Source organism: Mesoplodon densirostris, chromosome 3 (genome assembly GCF_025265405.1).
Source record: "Mesoplodon densirostris isolate mMesDen1 chromosome 3, mMesDen1 primary haplotype, whole genome shotgun sequence".
NCBI lineage: Eukaryota > Metazoa > Chordata > Mammalia > Artiodactyla > Ziphiidae > Mesoplodon > Mesoplodon densirostris.
This window is the reverse complement of record NC_082663.1, coordinates 53,697,380-53,719,110: the sequence shown is the minus strand read 5'-3', so window position 1 is coordinate 53,719,110 and position 21,731 is coordinate 53,697,380. Positions and strand designations below refer to the sequence as shown.

The 21,731-nt window shown below is 37.8% G+C and overlaps 1 protein-coding gene across 3 annotated transcripts in view; it reads right to left on the bottom strand.

The window, feature by feature from the left end:
- NLN (neurolysin) overlaps positions 1–21,731 on the bottom strand; it is a 94,632-nt gene that overhangs the window by 17,907 nt on the left and 54,994 nt on the right. For all 3 annotated transcript variants that reach the window (XM_060092962.1, XM_060092963.1, XM_060092964.1), the window contains 3 exons: positions 18,375–18,510; positions 15,992–16,358; positions 7,789–7,990 (listed from right to left, as the gene is read on the bottom strand). In XM_060092962.1, the coding sequence (XP_059948945.1) occupies positions 7,789–7,990; positions 15,992–16,358; positions 18,375–18,510 (705 nt within the window). The remainder of the gene's footprint in view (positions 1–7,788; positions 7,991–15,991; positions 16,359–18,374; positions 18,511–21,731) is intronic.

The window sequence follows — 21,731 nt, the reverse complement described above, 5'->3', positions numbered from 1 at the left end:
GCGGAGCACAGGCTCCGGACGCGCAGGCTCAGCGGCCATGGCTCACGGGCCCAGCCACTCCGCGGCATGTGGGATCCTCCCGGACCGGGGCACGAACCCGTGTTCCCTGCATTGGCAGGCGGACTCTCAACCACTGCGCCACCAGGGAAGCCCAAGGCTTTTCTATATTATCTTTTTAAACAGACAGTCGGATGCCTAAAATATACTCCCGTTTTAGATTTTTTTTCTTTTTTTTTTGCGGTACGCGGGCCTCTCACTGTTGTAGCCTCTCGCGTTGCGGAGCACAGGCTCCGGACGCGCAGGCTCAGTGGCCATGCATGGCTCACGGGCCCAGCCGCTCCACGGCCAGTGGGATCCTCCCGGACCGAGGCACGAACCTGTGTCCAGCAGGCAGACTTTCAACCACTGCGCCACCAGGGAAGCCCTAGATTTTTACAACAAATGACTTGATGCTACAGAGATTAATTTCTCAATTGATACAACACAGTGAGAGCTGGAGCAAAATTATATAAACTGAAGCTCAAAAAGTTATGCGAGCTTTAAAGACCAAATCCTATATGGGTTATTGTTCTAATTGAGACTGGGTGCTTTTAGCATTTACAACTAAAGTGTTATTTTCATGAAAGCAAATCTCAGCTCAAAGAAAAGGCAGTTGCTGAAGTCAGTAAGTGTACTGTGCTGAGGAAAAAGAACAGGGCTCAGGAAAGTGGACCTTGGCTGTCTGAGATGATCCCCTATTGATTTCTTAGCAGTCATTCCACGTCCCCTGTCTCATCTACCCCTAAATCCAGGGATGATGAAGTTAAGTAACAAGGCATTGGAGAAAAAAAGTGCCACTGTCTCCTAGGCTTTGCTATAAACAGAAGGTTAAAGGTCATACTTTTAACTTCACATATACCTAACAATCACTGGCAATGAAAACAGTAATAAAGAGAACCTGAATAACACTTTGTTAACTTTTACAGCAGCCCTATAGTTCCACAGCTCAGTATTACCACCATCATTTAAGACATGTGAAGCAGCACATTATCTGCAGAAGATTTTTCTTTTTGGCCACGCCACGCAGCTTGTGGGATCTTAGTTCCCCAATCAGGATTGAACCCAGGCCCCAACAGTGAGAGTGCCGAGTCCTAACCACTGGACTGCCAGCCAGGGAACTCCCTGCAGAAGTCTTGAATACTGCACCTTAAATTCACATGCTTACCCCCAAACTGGCTATACATTCCTGACTACTACTTCTTATACTAAACTACTTCTTTTTTTTTTTTTTTGCAGTACGCGGGCCTCTCACTGCTGTGGCCTCTTCCGTTGCGGAGCATAGGCTCTGGACGCGCAGGCTCAGTGGCCATGGCTCACGGGCCCAGCCGCTCCACGGCATGTGGGATCTTCCTGGACTGGGGCACGAACCCGTGTCCCCTGAATTGGCAGATGGACTCTCAAGCACTGCGCCACCAGGGAAGCCCTAAACTACTTCTTTTTAGATGAAAACAAAAATACTATTCAAACTCAAACACTAAGAATAACTTTATATATATGTATACCTAATTAACAACTGTTCCTCCAAAATCTAGCACATGCCCAGAAAGTTGTAGATGGTCAGTTAATCTTTGTGAAATAAGTGAAGCTGTGAGGAGAATGTTTCTGTGTGAAGACCCAACCTTAAACAACTCTAAGAGAGTTCTCTTATTCTCATACTTGACGTGACCTCTTAGCTTCCCACCCAACATCACCTCTCTACTCTGTCTTCTTTCAATACTTAAGCAGTATATCATTTGTATCATTTTACTTAATAATATTCTGGTTTTAATTTTTTAATTGTTACATTTCATAGCCTCACACTTAACTCTAAACATTCAAGATACTATATCTTCTGAATCCCGTCATATCTAGTATAACAGGTCAGACACAATAGATAATAACTGTTTCTAAGGAGTCAATGAAACATTTCTCTTTTAAACATTTTTTTAAATTATTTTTTTAAAAATGCAGAAAATACAGTAATGAAATGAAAAAAAAAAGTCTCCAAACAGAAATAAACAATGTGTATGCCATCACATTTGGTTTATGACTTCAGCATTTATTCTATGTACAGGTGTCTATGTGCTTGTGTATGTATAAACAAACACACAAATATTCAAATAAAAAAAATTGGATCCTGAAAGAAATGGCTCCTAACACTGGTGTTGGAAACTGTAACAGTGTGCAGGGCTGGGGGCAGGCAGTAGAGGCTACAAGGTTGTTGACAGGTCTTCAGTGTACTTCAGGACTGAGACCTAAAAGGTCAACTTACACAGAGGGAAATGTGGAACTAGATAAACTCATCATTCCACACAAGTTCACGAGACTGATTTAGAGGGAATGCGATTTAAGAAACTTGGGAGAAAGAAGTCCATCCAACAGGAATACACACCTGGGAGCCCAAATTCAGACCACGTGACATAATGCTGTCTCCACCACAAGGATGGGGGGAGGCAAAGAATGGTTACAGGCAATGAAGAGGGGTGAGGGGCACGGTGGTCAGATCTTGGGTGAACATTTAACCTTTCTAAGTCTCAGTTTTTTTCCACTTGGAAATGGGGGCAATAATAGTATAACAATAGAAGTAGACAGGTAAACCCACCTCAGAGAACACTGTAAGGATAAAATTAATTAATGAATGTAAGGCACTGACTATGATGCCTGGCACATGGTCAGTGCTCAGTGAATCTTGGCTGCTATCATACTTCTTGGCCTGCTCAGTTTGCGTGACCGAGCATGGTCTTGGCTTGTCTGACCAAGCCTGTCCCTGGCATCCTCCAAGTACCTATTCCTTGGTGTTAATGCTGAAGATAAATGGACCCACATTTCCCTTCAACTAATCTTCCACCTTTACCAATACTCTAAATTGCTCATTCTGTTGAACTCCCTGGTGTTCCAGTGGTTAGGGCTCTGTGCTCTCACTGCCGGAGGCCTGGGTTCAATCCTTGGTCAGCGATCTAAAACCCCTCAAGCTGCGTGGCTTGGACAAAAAGAAAAAAAAAAAAGGATATTTTCAAAAATAAATAAATACATAAATAAAGTGCTCATTCTGCTCCAGCTCCAGGAATCAAACTTCTAAGCAGGCAGTAATCATGAAAACAAAACAAAAATACAAATGTGATGTTTTCCAATCACCTTCCACAGATCTTCACCCAAAACCCGTGGAGGGTAAGGCATTTGTGAACTCTTTAAGATCTGAACTGACAGTCCTTTTCCTCATGGCAATCTTTTCCCCTGTCTCAAATTATGACCTGTATGCTACGTATTGATTTCAAAAGAGTTGAATTATATATAAGCATAGTTATAAGAACACTTCAAACATGTATGGCACTTTATTCTTTCCCAAGTACCTTTCCACACATTATTTAATCTCATCAGCACTCCAGGGAAGCAGATATGAGAATTGTTGTTGTTTCTTATTTTATGAATACGAAAAAAAGAGTTGGCCCAAGGAGGTCAGAAAACGTGCCAAAAGTCACATAGCCAGGCCTACAAATACACGGGTGATTTTTTTTAATCCAGTGCTCTTTTCATAACACTAGGGTGCCTTCCTAACTGATATAGGCTACATTTATTTAAAACAGCATCTAATCCACAATATTTAAAGCAGACAAGATGCTCTACTAGACTTTAGATGAAATTAACAGATTATTTGAAATGTGAAGTTTTTCTTTCACTTTAATAAGGCTTTATTGTGATTTTCATGTGTTGCTTTAAAATAACGATAGATCTAACAGTCCAAAACTCATTACTGCTCTTAATGCACAACCAACACAGAGACATCACAATGGAGGCTATTAAGAAGCATTACTCTTCTTTTCTACAGGAAGTTCAAAAGTCCAGCGATTACTGACACCCAAACCACAATAAAGCCATGAAACAGGAACAGATACTAAGGATGCCACCTCCTGACTGCTATCTTCAAAATTATCTACCCTGTAGTGTAAACACAAAAATATGAGTGAAACTCATTCTCTTGAATGATGAGATAGTAGACACCTTGAACTAGTCCATCTACATGTTTGAAAACTGGTTGTTCCTGCTGACATATTTAAATATTACTATGACAAGCTCTAGCAAGCTCTTCTGGTCATCAAACTTGCAAACTGCCACAGTGGAGAACTCAAACACTTGGCTGCCATATCTTAAAACCAATCTACTGAATATGTATGGCAAACTTATAAATTCACTATATATTTCTCAGATAAGTCAGAAGTATTACTGAACACAGAAACTATTAAACTCCTTTTTCACTGCCATCTACTTTAGGTCAGTACAAAAGGTTTTGAAATCATTATAAAGCTGCAAATATATGGATCTGCGTCTGTTACTTTTAAGACAAAAGCAGTGATCACTGGTTTCAAATATGTTACTTTAAAAGATCTGAAAACGTTACAGGACATTTGAAAGGATTAACAGACAAACAAGAGATTTTTCAAAGATAATGTTATTAGGTGATGACCACGCAAGGGACTGTACTAATACACTATTCATCTGTATGACACATTTCGTATTCAAGAAGGAGGTTAGGGAAATTCTAAGAATTGAATATAATCTACTGTTTCAAGAAAGAGACATCATTCATCATCAGTATATACACTGATTCATGTATATATTCATATGTATAGTTGTCATATATATAATTATATGTTCATATATATAGTTGATCCATATATATGTGTATATATGAAACATACATATATTTCATTCATCAGTATATATACTGATCAACAGTAAATCTGCTATCAGCAGAATATCAGTATATATACTATCATCAGTGTATCAGTATACATACTGATTCATATATATTCATGTGTGTAGTTCAGTCATATATATGTTTGGTCATATATAATTATATATTCATATATAGTTCATTCATATATATATATGTATATACATTTCATTCATGAGTCACAGAGCTTTAAAATGAAATAATACCCAGACTGTTATTTTCCAGTACTAAAATGAGTAATTCAAAGAATCAAAATTAATGTGAGAAATAATGAGAATAACAGAGTTGTAGAGAACTGTATCGTGAATACATGATAAGCATACAATATTAAGGTTATAAGAGGGCTGTGTTTGAAAACAAGAACATGCATCAAAAGCATGGAAAACCCTATTTGAGGATCAGTATTATTTTAATAAATGTGATTAAGACACCAAATTACTTCCTTAGAAATCATTAGCTGATAATTAACATCCAAATAAAGAAGGAAACTGCTCTAACCCAGTTTTTAACTTGGAATTCAGTATGGTCTGGGCTTCAGGGGGTCAGTGTGACCTCTGAAATTCCAGGTAGAAATCTGACTGTATAAGTGAATGTGCATTTTTCTGGAAGAGGTATCTATAGCTTAAATCATATTTTCATAGGCTCTCAGATCCAAAGAAGTTAAGATCCACTGTTCTAAAAGGTGACTATTGTTTATCTGTGTACAAATACATAACTAGGATCTTAGATAATCTAAGTAACCTAAGTCTGAAATTAAGAAAAATATTTGACTTTTCCAAATTATTCATAAAAACACTTGAGAAAAATGGAACCTAGACTTATCTTAATTAAAGGAAATGTCAGTCATAGAATGAACACTGATGGAAAACAAATATTTCAGGAACCCTATTGCTGTGAAAATAGACTTTAAAATTACCTAAGAAAGAAAATTTAGGTTATTCTGAAAGCTTTATTTTCCTTGGATTAAACAGAAAGTAGAAATGGCTATATCAGTATATTAGGATTTATTTATCTGAATAGATTCATACTGGAGTCCCCTCTGTTTTTTAAAATAAAACATGGAAACACCAGGATGTAAAGATAAAATGTTGAAAGAACTAAATACTGTTTTTTTAAACAAAAGTGATAGTAGTATTCTGGAAAAGAGTGGGTACATTTTTGGTTATTACAGTGATTAGGGGCTGCTCTGGGGGTGGGATGCTGGATGTCCAGGACTGAACTGCACATGTCAAGACAATAAAAAACTGTCCCCTATTCTGCATGTCATTCATATGTCCTGCTGGACATTCATATAAATGACAAATCTGTAATTAAGTGAGCCTAGAAACTAACTCCATTACACATATTTTTACAAAAATTTTTTGCACACTTAAAGTTTCCAAGACTCTAACTACTAGAATCAATCGTGTAAATCAAAGTAAGATTACTTTCTATTTGGAAGTGTCCCAAGAGATAGTCACCATTTTGGACAATCATGTCACTATTGAGGCCTGAATGTTTGTGTCCCACCCCTAAATTCATATGTTGACACCTAACCCCCAATGTGATGGTAGGAGGTGGGGCCTTTGGGAGATGATGAAGTCATGAAGGTGAAGTCCTATGGTTGGGATTAGTGCCTTATAAAAGAGATCCCAGAGAGCTCCTTTCCACTATGTGAGGACACAGTGAGAGGGTGCTATCTCTGAACCAGAAAGCAGGTCCTCAGCAGACATCAAATCTGCCAGCACCTTGATATTGGACTTCAGCTCCCAGAACTGTGAGAAATTTCTGTTATTTTTAAGTCACCCAATCTATGGTATTCTGTTATAGCAATCTGAACTAAGACAACTGGCTATACCATTCTTGGACTTGAATGGACAAAACAAACTGCTTACGTATCAGTCTGCAGTTTTTGTTGCAATATTCGGGGTCATTCACGTATAACCTGAATACTTCATTATGTCTTACTACACAGCCATGCCCAGGCAGTACAATTTGAAAAACATAAACAAAATGCTTTCTTTTATGCAGTGAGGATATTGCATAGATTAAAAAAAATTATCTGTATAGAAAAAGACCATTAGGGAAAAGCTAGTTAAATCCAAATAAAGTGCTGAGTTTAGTTAGGAGTACTGTACCAATGCTGTTAGCTTCTTAGTTGTGGCAAATGTACTATAAGATGTTAACAGTAGGGGAAACAGGGTGAGGATTACTGTCTTTGCAGCTTTTCTGTAAATCTAAAACTATTCTGATAAAGAGGTTATTTCTAAAAAGTTCATCTTTAGAGATGCATGGAGATTTCAAATTTGGAAAACTGTCCCTCCACTTCTGTAAATATCAGTTTTTAAACTGTTAGGCTGAACAACTGAACTAGATGTTTTCGTATGTCAACAGCAGTTAAATATTGGCATGTTCATATGGTTCATCCTAGAATAGTGTGGGCCTAGTTTACTGGACTATGTTACAAAGTTTAGAATAAATACACTTTTCATTTTTAAAAATAAAGAGAAATTAGTTGCAATCCGCTGCACACACACATTCTCTTTCTTAGTAAATTCTCCCCATGGTTATACCGTGCTATCTGTGATTTTAATTGAAGGCTAGTAAAGGAAGGTGTTACAAAATATTTATTATTAAAAAAGGAGTACAGAGTCTGGATGACTGAAAACCGTTGAACTAAAAACAAAGCATTAATAAGCAGAAGAGACAGATTACAGCACAGTTTATCTCTGAAGCTTACACCAAATTCCTATGAGGAAAAGATTTGAAAGGAAAAAACACAGTATTTGTAACCCTTCCTTAACGACAGTTTTCTTTTTTTTTTCATAGGGTGGTATTCAATGAAGCTCTTTCATTAGTGGATCAATCTCTGAGTAAAAGTATGTTGTGAAAATATAGTAAGAAAAATTTCGTGTTTTTGCAGAAGGCCTATGAAATTTTTGAACATGTTCAGCTTCTGAGAAAACATGTTAAGAAACATGTTGAGAAACCTGACATTGGTGGAAAAAAATCTGGAAAAGCAATTGGTAGGTCTACCATAAAAAAAAAAAATCACTCACCTGTGCACAAATCTGATGCATGACATGACCAAATTCATGGAAGTAAGTCCTCACTTCATCGTGTCTCAGGAGAGAGGGACGACCTGCTAGTGGCTGTGAGAAGTTCACCACGAGGGCAGCCACAGATATCATGCGGCTCCCATCAGGCAGGAGGCAGCCAGGCTGGAGACCAAAGCAGGCTGCGTGGTTATATTTTCCTTCCCTAAGGAACCAGAAGCACAGTTGGTGAGATACAAACTCTATTCTCTAGCAACAATATTGGCATAGCCTCTCTCAGTCATTTAACCATATTTGATAACAGGAGATGCTTTGAAACATTTAATTCACCTTTTACAAAGTAGGTCGATGTTTTGTTGAAATGAAACAACGAAAACTAGACAAACAAAAACCCCACTATCACTTGATATGAGTTATATTTCCAAGGTTTCTTTTGTTGAAATCTTAATATAAGAATTAAGAATATACACTACAAGTAGGGTACAGCTGAATGTCCAATTTATTGTAACAAGCTCTTGCTTTTCGTCTTCAAAGACAGAGTCATTAAACACTAAATAGTGTTGAAGCAAAAGTGAAATAATGGAGTTTGACTTACTAGGTAGTTTTTCCTTAAAGTTAAAATTGATTTAAAAAAACTGATAAAAACTAAAATCCAGACAGTAATATTGTTCTTTTATTCAAGGAGGGAAGAATCAGTACTCATAATTAAATGAGCTCCTTTTATAAACCAGACAGGCCTTTTTTGAAACAGAATGCTTCTATTTAGCCTTGGAGAAAACATAAATTATACTATAAAGTCAGCTGTTCTAGGACAATGTGATACCAGTGATGGTAGCTCTCAAAAGCTATGGGCCATTAGACTTTATTACAGGGATAGGTTTCCTCCTTTTTTCTTTGCTCAGAACATGGACGTACATTCAGGTTTAGTGTGAATTTTTTAGTTTGATGTTTCGATTTGTATATCTTTTTCTGTATTATCTTTTCTTGGCGACTCATAACTGTTTTTTCCTGCTGAAGTTATTCATGTAAAACAAAAACAAAAACAAACTAGTCTTTTTACTGCTTCCTATTAAGATGTAGAAAGCTGAAAAGGGCATTGTTCCTATTCTTAAAACAACATGCTGGACAATTTGCAAATCACAACTTTTCTTGAACCCATCAGAAAGTGAAGGTTGAAGGGCAACCAACCTACAATCTATCTAAGACAGATGCCTCCAAGGAGAAAGAGAAAGGAAACAAGCACTTTTTGGGTTTTTTGTTTGTTTGTTTTTAACCTGGGGCAGACACTGCAGACACCAGTAAGAAAAGTTTTAACAAATTGATAAAGATTGATGGTGAACCAGCAAAAATAGGGAACCACTAGGAGTTATTAGATAAGGGAAATTTTGCATCCATTTGCAGGGTCTTCTCCTTAGACCTCACTGAGTACACACAAAAAAGACAGGGGCAGGATGAGAGCTCTGAGAAAGAATCAGTGCTCATGCAAGCCTGGTGGAAGGGAGCATTGCCTAGATCCATTTCACCTCTCTCCTAGTGGACACGAGCCTTGAACTTCTCATGGAAAGGCAACAAACCCTGTTGCCCTAAGAGCACTGGTAAAAACCCACTGCCACTGGGGGGATGGTAACACACAAAAAAACACTCTACTCCTGAAGGTAGGGCAGGAAAACATCCTGGGCCCAGACCTACAGCTGAGGGCGGGGTGGTATCACTATATAGGTATACTCCTCAGACCCAGGGTAAGACTGAACAACAGAAAAGACCCTCCCCTTTCCAGGCTAATAGGCATCCAGTAATAAACAATAGCAGTCTACTGCAGGGAGAGGAACAAGAGCATGAAAAGAGACCTGCTCTAAGGCAGAGCACAAATGAACAACCTCAAACTAAGTGGAACAGACACTGAGAAAAACTCTGGCAAATAAGCTCTCATCCTAAACACATACAGGAATCTGAAGCTTTGGGTTCACTGAGGTTAACCATAGCAATAACAAGGTCCAAACCCAGCTCAACTACTAAATGGAATGAGTTAAACACTCACATTAAAGGCCTAGCAGAAGTACGTATGTGCCCAATGCCAGGTATAAAAACTATTTACCTTAGTCTTTTCTGTCTTATGTAAGTGTCTGACTTAAAAAAAATTGTAAGGCACATGGAGATGCAAGGAAAAAAGACACAATGTCAAGAGGCAAAGAGAGCAAGAAAAATAGACTCAGATATGACAAAGATGTTGGAGCTTTCAGACAGGATATTTACAATAACTTAAATGTTAAAGATTCTGGAGGAAAATGCATAGTCAGATGGATAATTTTGGCAGAGAGCCGGAAACTATGAGAATAAAATAAAAATGCTAGAAATAAAAAGCACAGTAATGGGGATGAAGAATGCCTTTGATAGTTTCATTGATAGACTTCCCACAGCCAAGGGAAGAATCATTGAACCAAAAGATAGGCCAATAGAAATTACCCTAAAACACAAAGATTTTTAAAAGGGTGTCAAAAACAAAAAACAAAACAAAACAAACAAAAAACAAAGACTCAAGAGCTGCAGGACAATATCAAATGATCTATCATATATGTAAGTGGAATTTCAGAAGGAGAATAGAGAACAGGATAGAAGTAATATTTGAAGAATAGCTGAGAATTTTCCAAAATTAGGGAACTCCCTGGTGGTCCTGCGGTTAGGACTCTGCATTTTCACTGCTGAGGGCCTGGGTTCAATCCCTGGTTGGGGAACTAAAAGCCTGCAAGCTGCGTGGCGTGGGCCAAAACCACCCCCCAAAACCAAAAGAATAGCTTAGAATTTTCCAAAATTAACAACACTAAACCACAGATCCAACAAGTTCAAAGAACACCAAGGAAGACAAATACAAGCAAACAACCAAAAAAAGAAAAAAGAAAAAATTATCCCATATGCCTAAGTGTATGGAACTGGTGAAAGAGAGGAACAAAGAGAAAATCTTGAAGGCAGTCAGAGGAAAAGAACGCAGTACAGAACACAGTAAGAACACAAAAAGAACACAGTAAGAATTACAGCCAATCTCTTGTCAGAAACTATGCAAGCCAGAAGACAATGGAATGCCATCTTTAAAGTACTGATAGAAAATACCTGTGAACCCAGAATTCTATAAATAGTAAAAAAAATTTCACAAAAGAAAGGAAAGACTTTCTCAAAAAAACTGGTATATATTACCAACAGACATGAACTACAAGAAATTTTAAAGGAAGTTCTTCAGGCAGAAGGGATGTGATACCACTCTAAACTTGTAACTACAAAGCAACTAGTGCTGAAAATATAATAAATGAAGATATATTACAATGTATTTTGAATTGCTGTGAATAATAGTCGACTAATCAATAATACTAACAATGCACTGGGTATTAAGCATATGTGAAAATAATATGTAGGCCAACGATAGCACAAATGATAAGAAATATAATATAACTTGAAGGTAGACTGTGATTAAAGATATTGATATATACTTTAAACCCTTAGGCAATTTTTTAATTTAAAAATATTAAAAGGAGATGTAAATAATAAGCCAAGAGTAGAGACAAAAATAAATCATAAAAAAACCTATCAACCCAAAAGAAGTCAGAAAAGGGGGGAAAGTATAGATGGGACAAAAAGTAAGATGGTTATACTAAATGTAAGTTTCCTAAGCATGACAAAACATTATTAGAGTGGATAAAAAAGCAAGCACCAAGTACAGTGTCTATAAGAAACCCACTCTAAATAAAAAGGTAAAGGTAAAAAGTTAAAGGATGGAAAAAGATACACTATGCAAATGCTAATCAAATGAAAGCTGAATGGCTATAGTAATAGCAGACAAACAGAACAAGGAATATTACTAAAGATAATAAGGAACATTATATAATGATAAAGGGGACAGTTCTCTAAGTAGATATAACAATTCTAAATATGTATATAACTAAAAGCAGAGCTTCAAAATATACTAAACAATTCAATATCCTGTGACAAATCATATTAGAAACGAATATAAAAAAGATTGTGTATATATATGTATAAATGAATCACTTTGCTGTACAGCAGAAATTAACACAACATTGTAAATCAACTATACTTCAATTTAAAAAAATACAAGAAGCAAAAGCCGAGAGAACTGAAAGAAGAAATAGACAAATCACTTAGAGACTTCATTCCTTTCTCAGTAATTAATTGAACAGGCTGAGAGAATATCAGCTCAGATATAGAAAACCTGAACAACATTACTGGTCATCTTCACCTAACTGACATTTACAGAACCCTCAACCTAACAACAGAAAACAAATACTCAAGTGCACATGGAACATTCACCAAGACTAATTACATGTTGGCTGTAAATCAAAACAATTTAAAAGAATTCAAAGGATATAAAGTACATTCTCCAATAATAACAGAACCAAATTAGAAATAACAGAAGGCTAGCTGGAAAATATCCAAATATTTGGAAATTAAAAATATACTTCTATAAACATAGTCAACTTCTCTTTGACAAAAGGGCAAAGGCACAGATAAAGACAATGGAGCGCAGACACTTTTTTCAACAAATGATGCTGGAACTAGAAGTCCACATGCAAAAAAACGAGTCGAGACACAGACCTTACACCCTTCACAAAAAATAACTCAAAAATGGATCACAGACCTAAATGCAAAATGCAAAACTACAAAATTCCTAGAATATAACATAGGAGGAAATCTAGATGACCCTGGGTTTGGCAATGACTTTTTAGATGAAACACTGAAGGCACAATCCATGAAAGAAAAAAAATCAATAAGCTTTCATTAAATACTGTCAAGAAATTGATAAGACAAGCCATAGACTGTGAGGAAATATTTACAAAAGAGACATCTGATAAAAGCCTGTTATCCAAAATACACAAAGAACTCTTAAAATTCACCAATAAGAAAACAAACAATCTGATTAAAAAATATACCAAAAACCGTAACAGACACCTCCTCAAAGGAGATACAGAGATGGTAGTTAAGTATATGAAAAGTTGTTCCACATCATATGTCATCAGGGAAATGCAAATTAAAACAACGAGATACCACTACACACCTATTAGAGTGACCAAAATCCAGAATACTGACAACACCAAATGCTGACAGGGATGTGGAACAATAGAAATTCTCATTCATGGCTGGTGGGAATGCAAAAATGGTACACGCACTCTGGACGACAGTTTGGTGGTTTCTTACAAAACTAAACATACTCTTACCATACAATCTAGCAATTGCACTCCTCGGTATTTACCCAAAGGGACTGGAAATTTATGTCCACACAAAAACCTGCACATGTTTATAACAGCTTTATTCATAATTGCCAAAACTTGGAAGCAACCAAAATGTCCTTTAGTAGATGAATGGATAAATAAACTGTGGTATATCCAGACAACGGAATATTATTCAGTGCTAAAAAGAAAAGAAATGAGCTATTAAGTCATGAAAAGACATGGAGGAACTTTAAATGCATAATGCTAAATGAAAGAAGCCAATCTGAGAAGGCTACATACTGTAAAATTCCATCTGTATGACATTTCAGAAAAGGCAAAACTATGGAGAAAGTAAAAAGACCAGTGGTCACCAGGGGCTGGGGTGGTGGGGGAAGGGATGAAGAGGCCGAGCACAGGGGATTTTTAGGGCAGTGAAACTACTCTGTATGATATTATAATGGTAGATACACATTATATATGTTTTTTCAAATCCCAAGAAAGTATAACATCTACAGTGAACCTGAATATAATTTGGGTGACAATGATGTGTCAGCGTAGGTTATAACAAATGTACCACTATGGTGGGGGATGTTGATAATGGGGGAAACTGTGCACGTGCGGGGCAGGGGATATACGGGAAATCTCTGTACTTTAGGGTCAGTTTTGCTGTGAATCTAAAACTGCTCTAAAAGATAAAGTCTGTTTAAAATAAATAAGTAAAAATAAATAAATAACAACAACAACAACAGGAAAGAACTGTGTCGGGCTGAGCTAGGAGTGAGCAGGGACATGGGAAAGGAAGGCAGACAGAGGCGGGGAGAGAAGGGAAGAGAACCCATGGACATGTACACCAGAAACCGTGCACTGAATTTGATAACATTTTCAGCCAGTCCAGCTCTGGATGTTCAATGGGCCCATCAGTGTTTCTGGAATGATTTCATGTAGTTAGACTGAATTGTTTAAAAAGGTAAACAGATCTATAAATATTATTTTACCGTGGAAAACAAACTAATCTGCAAGGTGTTTATCCTGTTGTATTTTATACATCTTGGTCCATTATGAAACACCATAAGGACTTTCGACCAATTTAAAAATCAGTGCGATTGAGGGTTTTTTATCTTTCTTTTTAAGAAATAAACTTGATTTATTTAATATCAAAGGTTTCCTTACTCTGAGAGTATGTCTTTTTTATGTTGTGTTTATAAAATGATGGTGATTTTAAAAGATGCCCTTACCTGACAATCTTATGTTGGAATCATTAGAGGTTTTTTTTTTTTCCTTTTGTTTGACAATCTCAGTGTTTGATGAATAAAAATTGGTACGTGATTTAAAAAAAGAAGAAACTGGTCTTTCCTAACCTACTACAAATATCCTTTTTTTGAGTCAAGCAGACAAAGAAAACAAGAAGCAAGCATGTCAGGTGACAGAAAGTAAATATTAACTAGGTCACTACCCTCACAAAACATCACTCTCCGGTCCCCATACCTGAGTGCTGGTAGCAATGGCCAGATCTCTGAGAACAAAAGACACCAGTTATATCTTGGCAAAGAAACAGCAGGATGGGGTAGCTAGACTTGCTATCTTTGGCCATGGAAAGAGAATCCAGGGACAGTTATAGGAGGCTCCCATGCTGAAGGAGTTCCCCTGAAAGAATTCTTGGCCTAAAACTGTATCCTGACACTCTTCAATTAAAAATAGACTTATCCAATTTGACATGGGTTTATTTTTAGAACATATCAGAAGTGAAAGTAAGTCCATAAAGCAGTGGGATCAGACAACTCTGCCTCCTGTCTGGTTGACAATAGTTAACCAGCCTCCTTCCTGAAGTCATGCAAAATCAGTAGGTTACGAACTTGCATGTGCTGCTGATCTAGAGAGATGCTATTGATAGAATTTACTCTGGCCTAGTTAGTAAAATTGCAACAAGCTGGCTTTGTTTTAGAACGCAGCCTACAGAGAAAGTAATCCAAATCCTTTCATGTCTGATGAAACACTGTGGAATCCACAGTTACTACATGCTACAGAGACAATAATAATAATATATATATTTTTTGCGGTACGTGGGCCTCTCACTGTTGTGGCCTCTCCCATTGCGGAGCACAGGCTCCGGACAGGCAGGCTCAGCGGCCATGGCTCACGGGTCCAGCCGCTCCGCGGCATGTGGAATCTTCCCAGACCGGGGCACGAACCCATGTCCCCTGCGTCGGCAGGCGGACTCTCAACCACTGCGCCACCAGGGAAGCCCTAATAATAATATTTTTAATTCTTACTACTGATTGAATGCCCAGGCCGGGTGATTAGCATATATAGTCTAATGCACAAAACAAACCTGTAAAGCAAACATCATTCCCATATAATAGAGGTGGATATAGAGGCTCATAAAGGTTATGTCACTCAAGCATTCCAACTCAAGTTTGACTGACCGCCAAGATTTTGCTATTCCTTTATACTGTGCTGCCTTTCAGCCAGACTGAAGGGAGTGGACATAGATTTAAGAGTATTGGCAGACAGATCACCTGAATAGTAAACATTTTGAGGTCAATTTTAAATTAAGAAATGCAGGGAATTCCCTGGCGGTCCGGTGGTCAGCAGTCTGTGCTTCCACTGCCGAGGGCCCAGGTTCGATCCTAGATGATGATGATGATAATAGTGATGATGATAGCAGCTCACATTTATTAAGCACTTGCTGTGTGCTGGGTAGTCTTCTAAAAGCTTTGCATGTAATTAACCATTTTAGTCCTTATAATGACCTTACAAAGCAGGTATGATTGGTATTCCCATTTCATAGGACTGTAATATAGGTAAGGAAACTGAGGCAGAGAAAAATTAAGTAACCTGCCTAGTAAGTGATGGAGCCAGACATTCTGGCTTCAGAGCCCACATTTTTAATCCCTTTACTAGGAATCCCATATGAGAATTATGAAAGACAAGAATCTTAATCTGGGTAGGAGTTGAATCCCTAAGGTCCCTTCCAACACGGTGATCCTCAGTACCTTGGATAGAGGTCCAAGTAGAACTGTCCTAATACTTCTCCCGTAGCTTTATCTTTCACAGTGTAAAGTGTAACACTCTTATGCCAAACATGAGCATCTGTCACTTGCTCAAATGAAAGTCCCAACAGCTCCTGGTAGATGCTCAGTAAGCCTTCAGTGACCACTTCAATTGGGAAGTATTCCTTGAGGATCTCTTGGTCTACAGAGTACTTGAGTTCTTCTGTCTGAGTCATGTAGTAATACAGATCCCAGGCATTGACTTTCCCATCGTATTCAAGACCTCTCTCTTCACATTCCTTTTTCTTCAAATTCAAAATAAACTCTCGCTCTGCTTCACCCAAGGGTTTTAATTTCTGGCTTAAATCATCTGTGAGGAGAGGGAAAAGTTGGCAATCCATTGCTCTTGGGAGTAAGCACATTCATACATTCCACCAAGTATTTTAGCGCGGTGCTTCCTCCTTTGTCACACTCAATACAGATACATCAGGAGAAAAGAAGGAAGGAAGGGGAGAGGGAGGGAGGGAGGGAGAGAGGAAAGCAGGCTTTATTATGACAGCACTGCCGTTCTCTTTAGGGTGATTTATTTTATGGCTCCTCAACCTTCTTTTTGTTTTTTTGCACCACCCAAATCAGGCCACAACTTCCTTACAGCATCAACAGAGCTGACGTTTATCTCAGAGAACTCTGCCTTAAGAATATTATAATTCAGGGAACAAAGCGATAGTGAAACTAAATTCATGTACATGATTATTCTTCAATGAGGTTAGGCTCCTCAGAGACCGAGGGAAAACAAATCAGGTGTGACCTGTGGTCAGAATTACTGAAAACTGTTCATCGCCTCTGAGAGCCATGGGTTTAGTTAATCACTACCCCATTCCTATGAAGAAGGTCTATTTGGACATGGCAATTCTACTTTTTAGATGGATACTGCAATTTAACACTGTGGTCAGTTTTTGACTATTGCACTGTATTTGGCTAAAGGAGTATGCTTTTATTAAGTATTTATTTTCCACAATTTGCTACATATGTAAGATAAAAAGCGTTGCCTCTGTAAGGGGCATCCCCATAGTGTGAGGTGAAGGCAGCAGCTTGAGGAGTGCTGTGAAACAAAAAGAGGAATATCATGGAAGATACAGAGAGATGTAATTCTGATTAGAGAGAAAACTGCTTTTAAAAAATTAAGTTAATGAGGTATTATTAAGGAAAATTTTCAGTATACACAGTCACCACTAAAGGAAACATTCTCACCAAACCTATTAACTCCCCAAGCCAATCTCTTGTATAAAATACATCAGAACAGATGGCAATTACTGGTTCACATCTCTGTTGTTTCCGCTCAGCAGAAAATTCGTTGAGGAAAGAACCTTGTCTTAGCCCTTTCTATAGTCCAACTGTGTAGCATGCACACTAATACAGGGCAGTTATTTCATAAATGTCTCATGAATGAATAAATGAATTATATAATAATGAATAGCTACTATTTGTGCAACACCTGCTACATGTCATGTATGATGTCAGCATACACATTAATAATTCAAGGTAGGGCCATTGAGAACACAGAGGACTAAACTGCAGGCTGCATGCTGATTTTGACACACTATTAATCATCTCCAACTTTAAGCTAATAAAATTATACACTAGTTGTTAAAGGTGAATAAACTCTGAAAGGGGTCAATGAGAAAGTTAAAAAATAAATCATACTCTGGTAAACTCTGATTAGAGAAGATTAAAACAAAAATTAGTATTTTTGCAATGGTTATGTTATTCAACCATTTTCACTAAAATGAAAGAGAAAACCAGAGTGACTGTTGAAATAGTGACACTGAGATTGAGAGGGGTAAGGGTGATAGAGTGCCACTGACTAAATGTCATGGACATAAGCTCTATAGTTTTAAAAAGATTAATGAAAAAGTGATTTTAAATGAATGTGAAGATAGTTATTAGATAATAATTTTGATGCATATTATTTTATATTCTATTATGTATTAACAAGTGGCTTCTGGAATATAAAATATTTTTTGTTTCTATATGCTCTGTTTTCATTTGTCCCATTTGTCAGCTTATTTCATACAACAGGCTAATCCTCTCTCTGTAGGTCCCTAGATATCTTCTTAGAAATTAATATAAAAATCCCTGTCAAGATACAAATAGAATGAAGCAAGGACCATAATAGTAATATAAACAATGAACAACTCTTAGGGCCAAGCACAGTATCTAACATATAGTAGGTGACCAATACATTTCTCTTGCATGAATGAAAAGCAGAATGTTCTCAAGGGCATATTAAGTTCTGAGGCCCTCTGTCAAGTTGGTACTATGCAGCAAAACAGTCACAGAAAGAGAGAAATGGCAATTTACAAGGGATTAAGAAAAGAAGACTAACCTAGAAAGGCTGTTACATGGCCTGTACTCTTCGCAGTATTCATTTCAAGGACAAAGTCAGCATGTGTGCTATAGCCGAGCAGTTTGGCTACTTTGGCCCGCAGTGGGAGTAGCTGATGCAGGATTATGGTGTTTTCCTGGTAATAGACAACAATAATAAAAACCAAAATAAAGGTTAATAATTAACTGGATCCAAAGCACTAAAAAGAAGAGTTTCTACATTACTTTCAGGTTGGTAAAACTGTCAAATATTTTTAGACCATCTCAACTTCTAGTAAAGTTATTCCATTTCAGTGTTGCAGACTTTTTTTCTGGATTCATGATCCAATTTTATTTCTGAAATAATTGACTTTTTAAGTCTCAGGAGATAGCTATGAGGGTCTTAACAAAATTTTAGGTACTGTTAAATTTGAGTAAAAACATATTTTTTTTAACATCTTTATGGAGTATAATTGGTTTACAATGGTATGTTAGTTTCTGCTTTATAACAAAGTGAATCAGCTATACATATACATATATCCCCATATCTCTTCCCTCTTGCATCTCCCTCCCTCCCATCCTCCCCATCCCACCCCTCTAGGTGGTCACAAAGGACTGAGCTGATCTCCCTGTGCTATGCAGCTGCTTCCCACTAGCTATCAGTTTTGCATTTGGTAGTGTATATACGTCCATGCCACTCTCTCACTTTGTCCCAGCTTACCCTTCCCCCTCCCCGTGTCCTCAAGTCCGTTCTCTAGTAGGTCTGTGTCTTTATTCTCGTCCTGCCCCTAAAAACATATTCTTAAGGACTATACTGATTCCACATTTGGTCTCGTCAATACTGCACCAAATATTGGTACTTAAATTTTTTCTTTTATTGTTGTAAAATATACATAATACAAAATTTACCACTTTAACTTTGCACCCATAAGTATGGCTATTTAAAAAAAAAAGGAAGGACTTCCCTGGTGGCACAGTGGTTAAGAATCCGCCTGCCAATGCAGGGTACACGGGTTCAAGCCCTAGTCTGGGAAGATCCCACGTGCCGCAGAGCAACTAAGCCCGTGTGCCACAACTACTGAGCCTGTGGTCTAGAGCCCGCGAGCCACAACTACTGAGTCTGCGTGCCACAACTACTGAAGCCGGCACGCTTAGAGCCTGTGCTCCACAAGAGAAGCCAGCGCACTGCAACAAAGAGTAGCCCCTGCTCACCACAAGTAGACAAAAGCCCACGTGCAGCAACGAAGACCCAATGTAGCCAAAAATAAATAAATAAATAAATTTTTAAAAAAATAGAAAAAAGGGAAATAATAAACGTCGGTGAGGATGTGGAAAATTTGGAACCTTTACATCTGATGAGAGTGTAAAATGGTACAGCTGCTGTAGAAAACAGTATTATGATTTCTCAAAAAATTAAACATAGAATTACCCTATGATCCAGAAATTCCACTTTTGGGTATACAACCCAAAGAAATGGAAGCAGAGACTCAAACAGGTATTTGTATACCCATGTTCACTGCAGCATTATTCATAATAGCCAAATGGTAGAAGCAACCTAAATGTCCATCAGTGGATGAATGGATAAAGAAGATGTGATATATACATACAATGGAATATTATTCAGCCTTAAAAGGGAAAGAAATTTTGACACATGTGAAATTACGGGTGAACCTAGAAGACATTATGCTACGTGAAATAAGTCAGTCACAAAAGGACAACTACTATATGGATTCTACTTACATGAAGTTCTTAGATTAGTAAAATTTACAGAGACAGAGAGTAGAATGATGTATGCCAGGGGCTGGGGCTGGGGGAATGGGGAGTTAAGTGTTTAATGGGTACAGAGTTTCAGTTGGGAAAGATGAAAAAGCTCTGGAGATGTATGGTGGCGATGGCTGCACAACAATGTGAATATACTTAACGCCACAGGACTGTATGCTTAAAAATGTTTTAAGGGGCCTCCCTGGTGGCGCAAGTGGTTGAGAGTCCACCTGCCGATGCAGGGGATACGGGTTCGTGCCCCGGTCTGGGAGGATCCCATATGCCGCGGAGCGGCTGGGCCCGTGAGCCGTGGCCGCTGAGCCTGCGCGTCCGGAGCCTGCGCGTCCGGAGCCTGTGCTCCGCAACGGGGGAGGCCACAACAGTGAGAGGCCCGCATACCGCAAAAAAAAAAAAAAAAAAATGTTTTAGGGATTTTGCTCAAATTATTACAAACATTTTATATATTTTATTTGTATTAAAATGCAAATAATGATATTGCTTTATTGTTTTCTTAACAATAAAGGAAAAAATAATCTCCTAGAGAAAGTAAATAAACATTGAGGTAAAAGAAAAACTACTATTAAATCATCAAATTATTTATAGACATGCTTCTAAGGAAGATCACACTCCGAGGTCAGACTACCAGGGTTCAAAATTTGGCTCCACCATTTACTAGTTGTCTAATTATTGGCAAGTCCCTTAATCTTCTTAAGCTTCAGTTTTCTCATCTGCAAGACGTAGATAATAAAAGTAGCTACATCATAGGGCGATCATGCAGATTAAGTGAGAATATAAGTAAAGTGCATAGAAAAATGCCTGGCACCAGAGCAAACACCATATAACTATGTTATTATTATTTTAAAATGAGAATGGAAACATGGATATGAGAAACACATAATACAATTCTCCAAGTTCTAAAGTTAACTCGTTTGAGTCTTTCAAACTAGTCTTGGCCCCCTTCGTCAGTTTCCCTAGATCTTCTCCCTAGACTGCCAATATTTTCCTAATATCAAATTCCCCCATTCTTCCTTTTAGTAACAGAACTCTCTGAGTTTTTGCTGGACACACAGTCTCCTGACTACCTTTCCCAGCCTTTCTTAAAGCTAGCTGTGGCCATGTGATACACAATGGGACAAGGGAATACGAATGAGGTGATAAGTGAAATTTCTGGGTCACCTCTTTATAGATGCTTGTCTTGCTAGCTGTGAACTGAAGATGAGAACAATGACCTTGGAAGCCACATACTAAGGACAGCAGAGCTGTCTTCGAGCTCTGGACCCCTCACCGCTGTACTGTTAGTTGCAAGAGAAATAAACCTTAAAAAAAAGTGTAGTAAAACATACCTAACACAAAATATACCATTTTAGCCCATTTCTAAGTGTACAATCCAATGGCACCAATTATAATTTACACTGTTGTGCAAGCATTACCACTATTTCCGAGACTTTTCTAACACCCTAAACAGAAACTTGGTAACCATTAAGCAATAATTCCCCAGTCTCCCAGCCCCTGGTATCCACTAATCCTTTCTGAAGAAAAATAACTTTTAGCTTATTTGAGTCACTGTGCTTTTGGTTGACTTTGCACATTTTATTTAACCTGAAGCCTAATACCCACA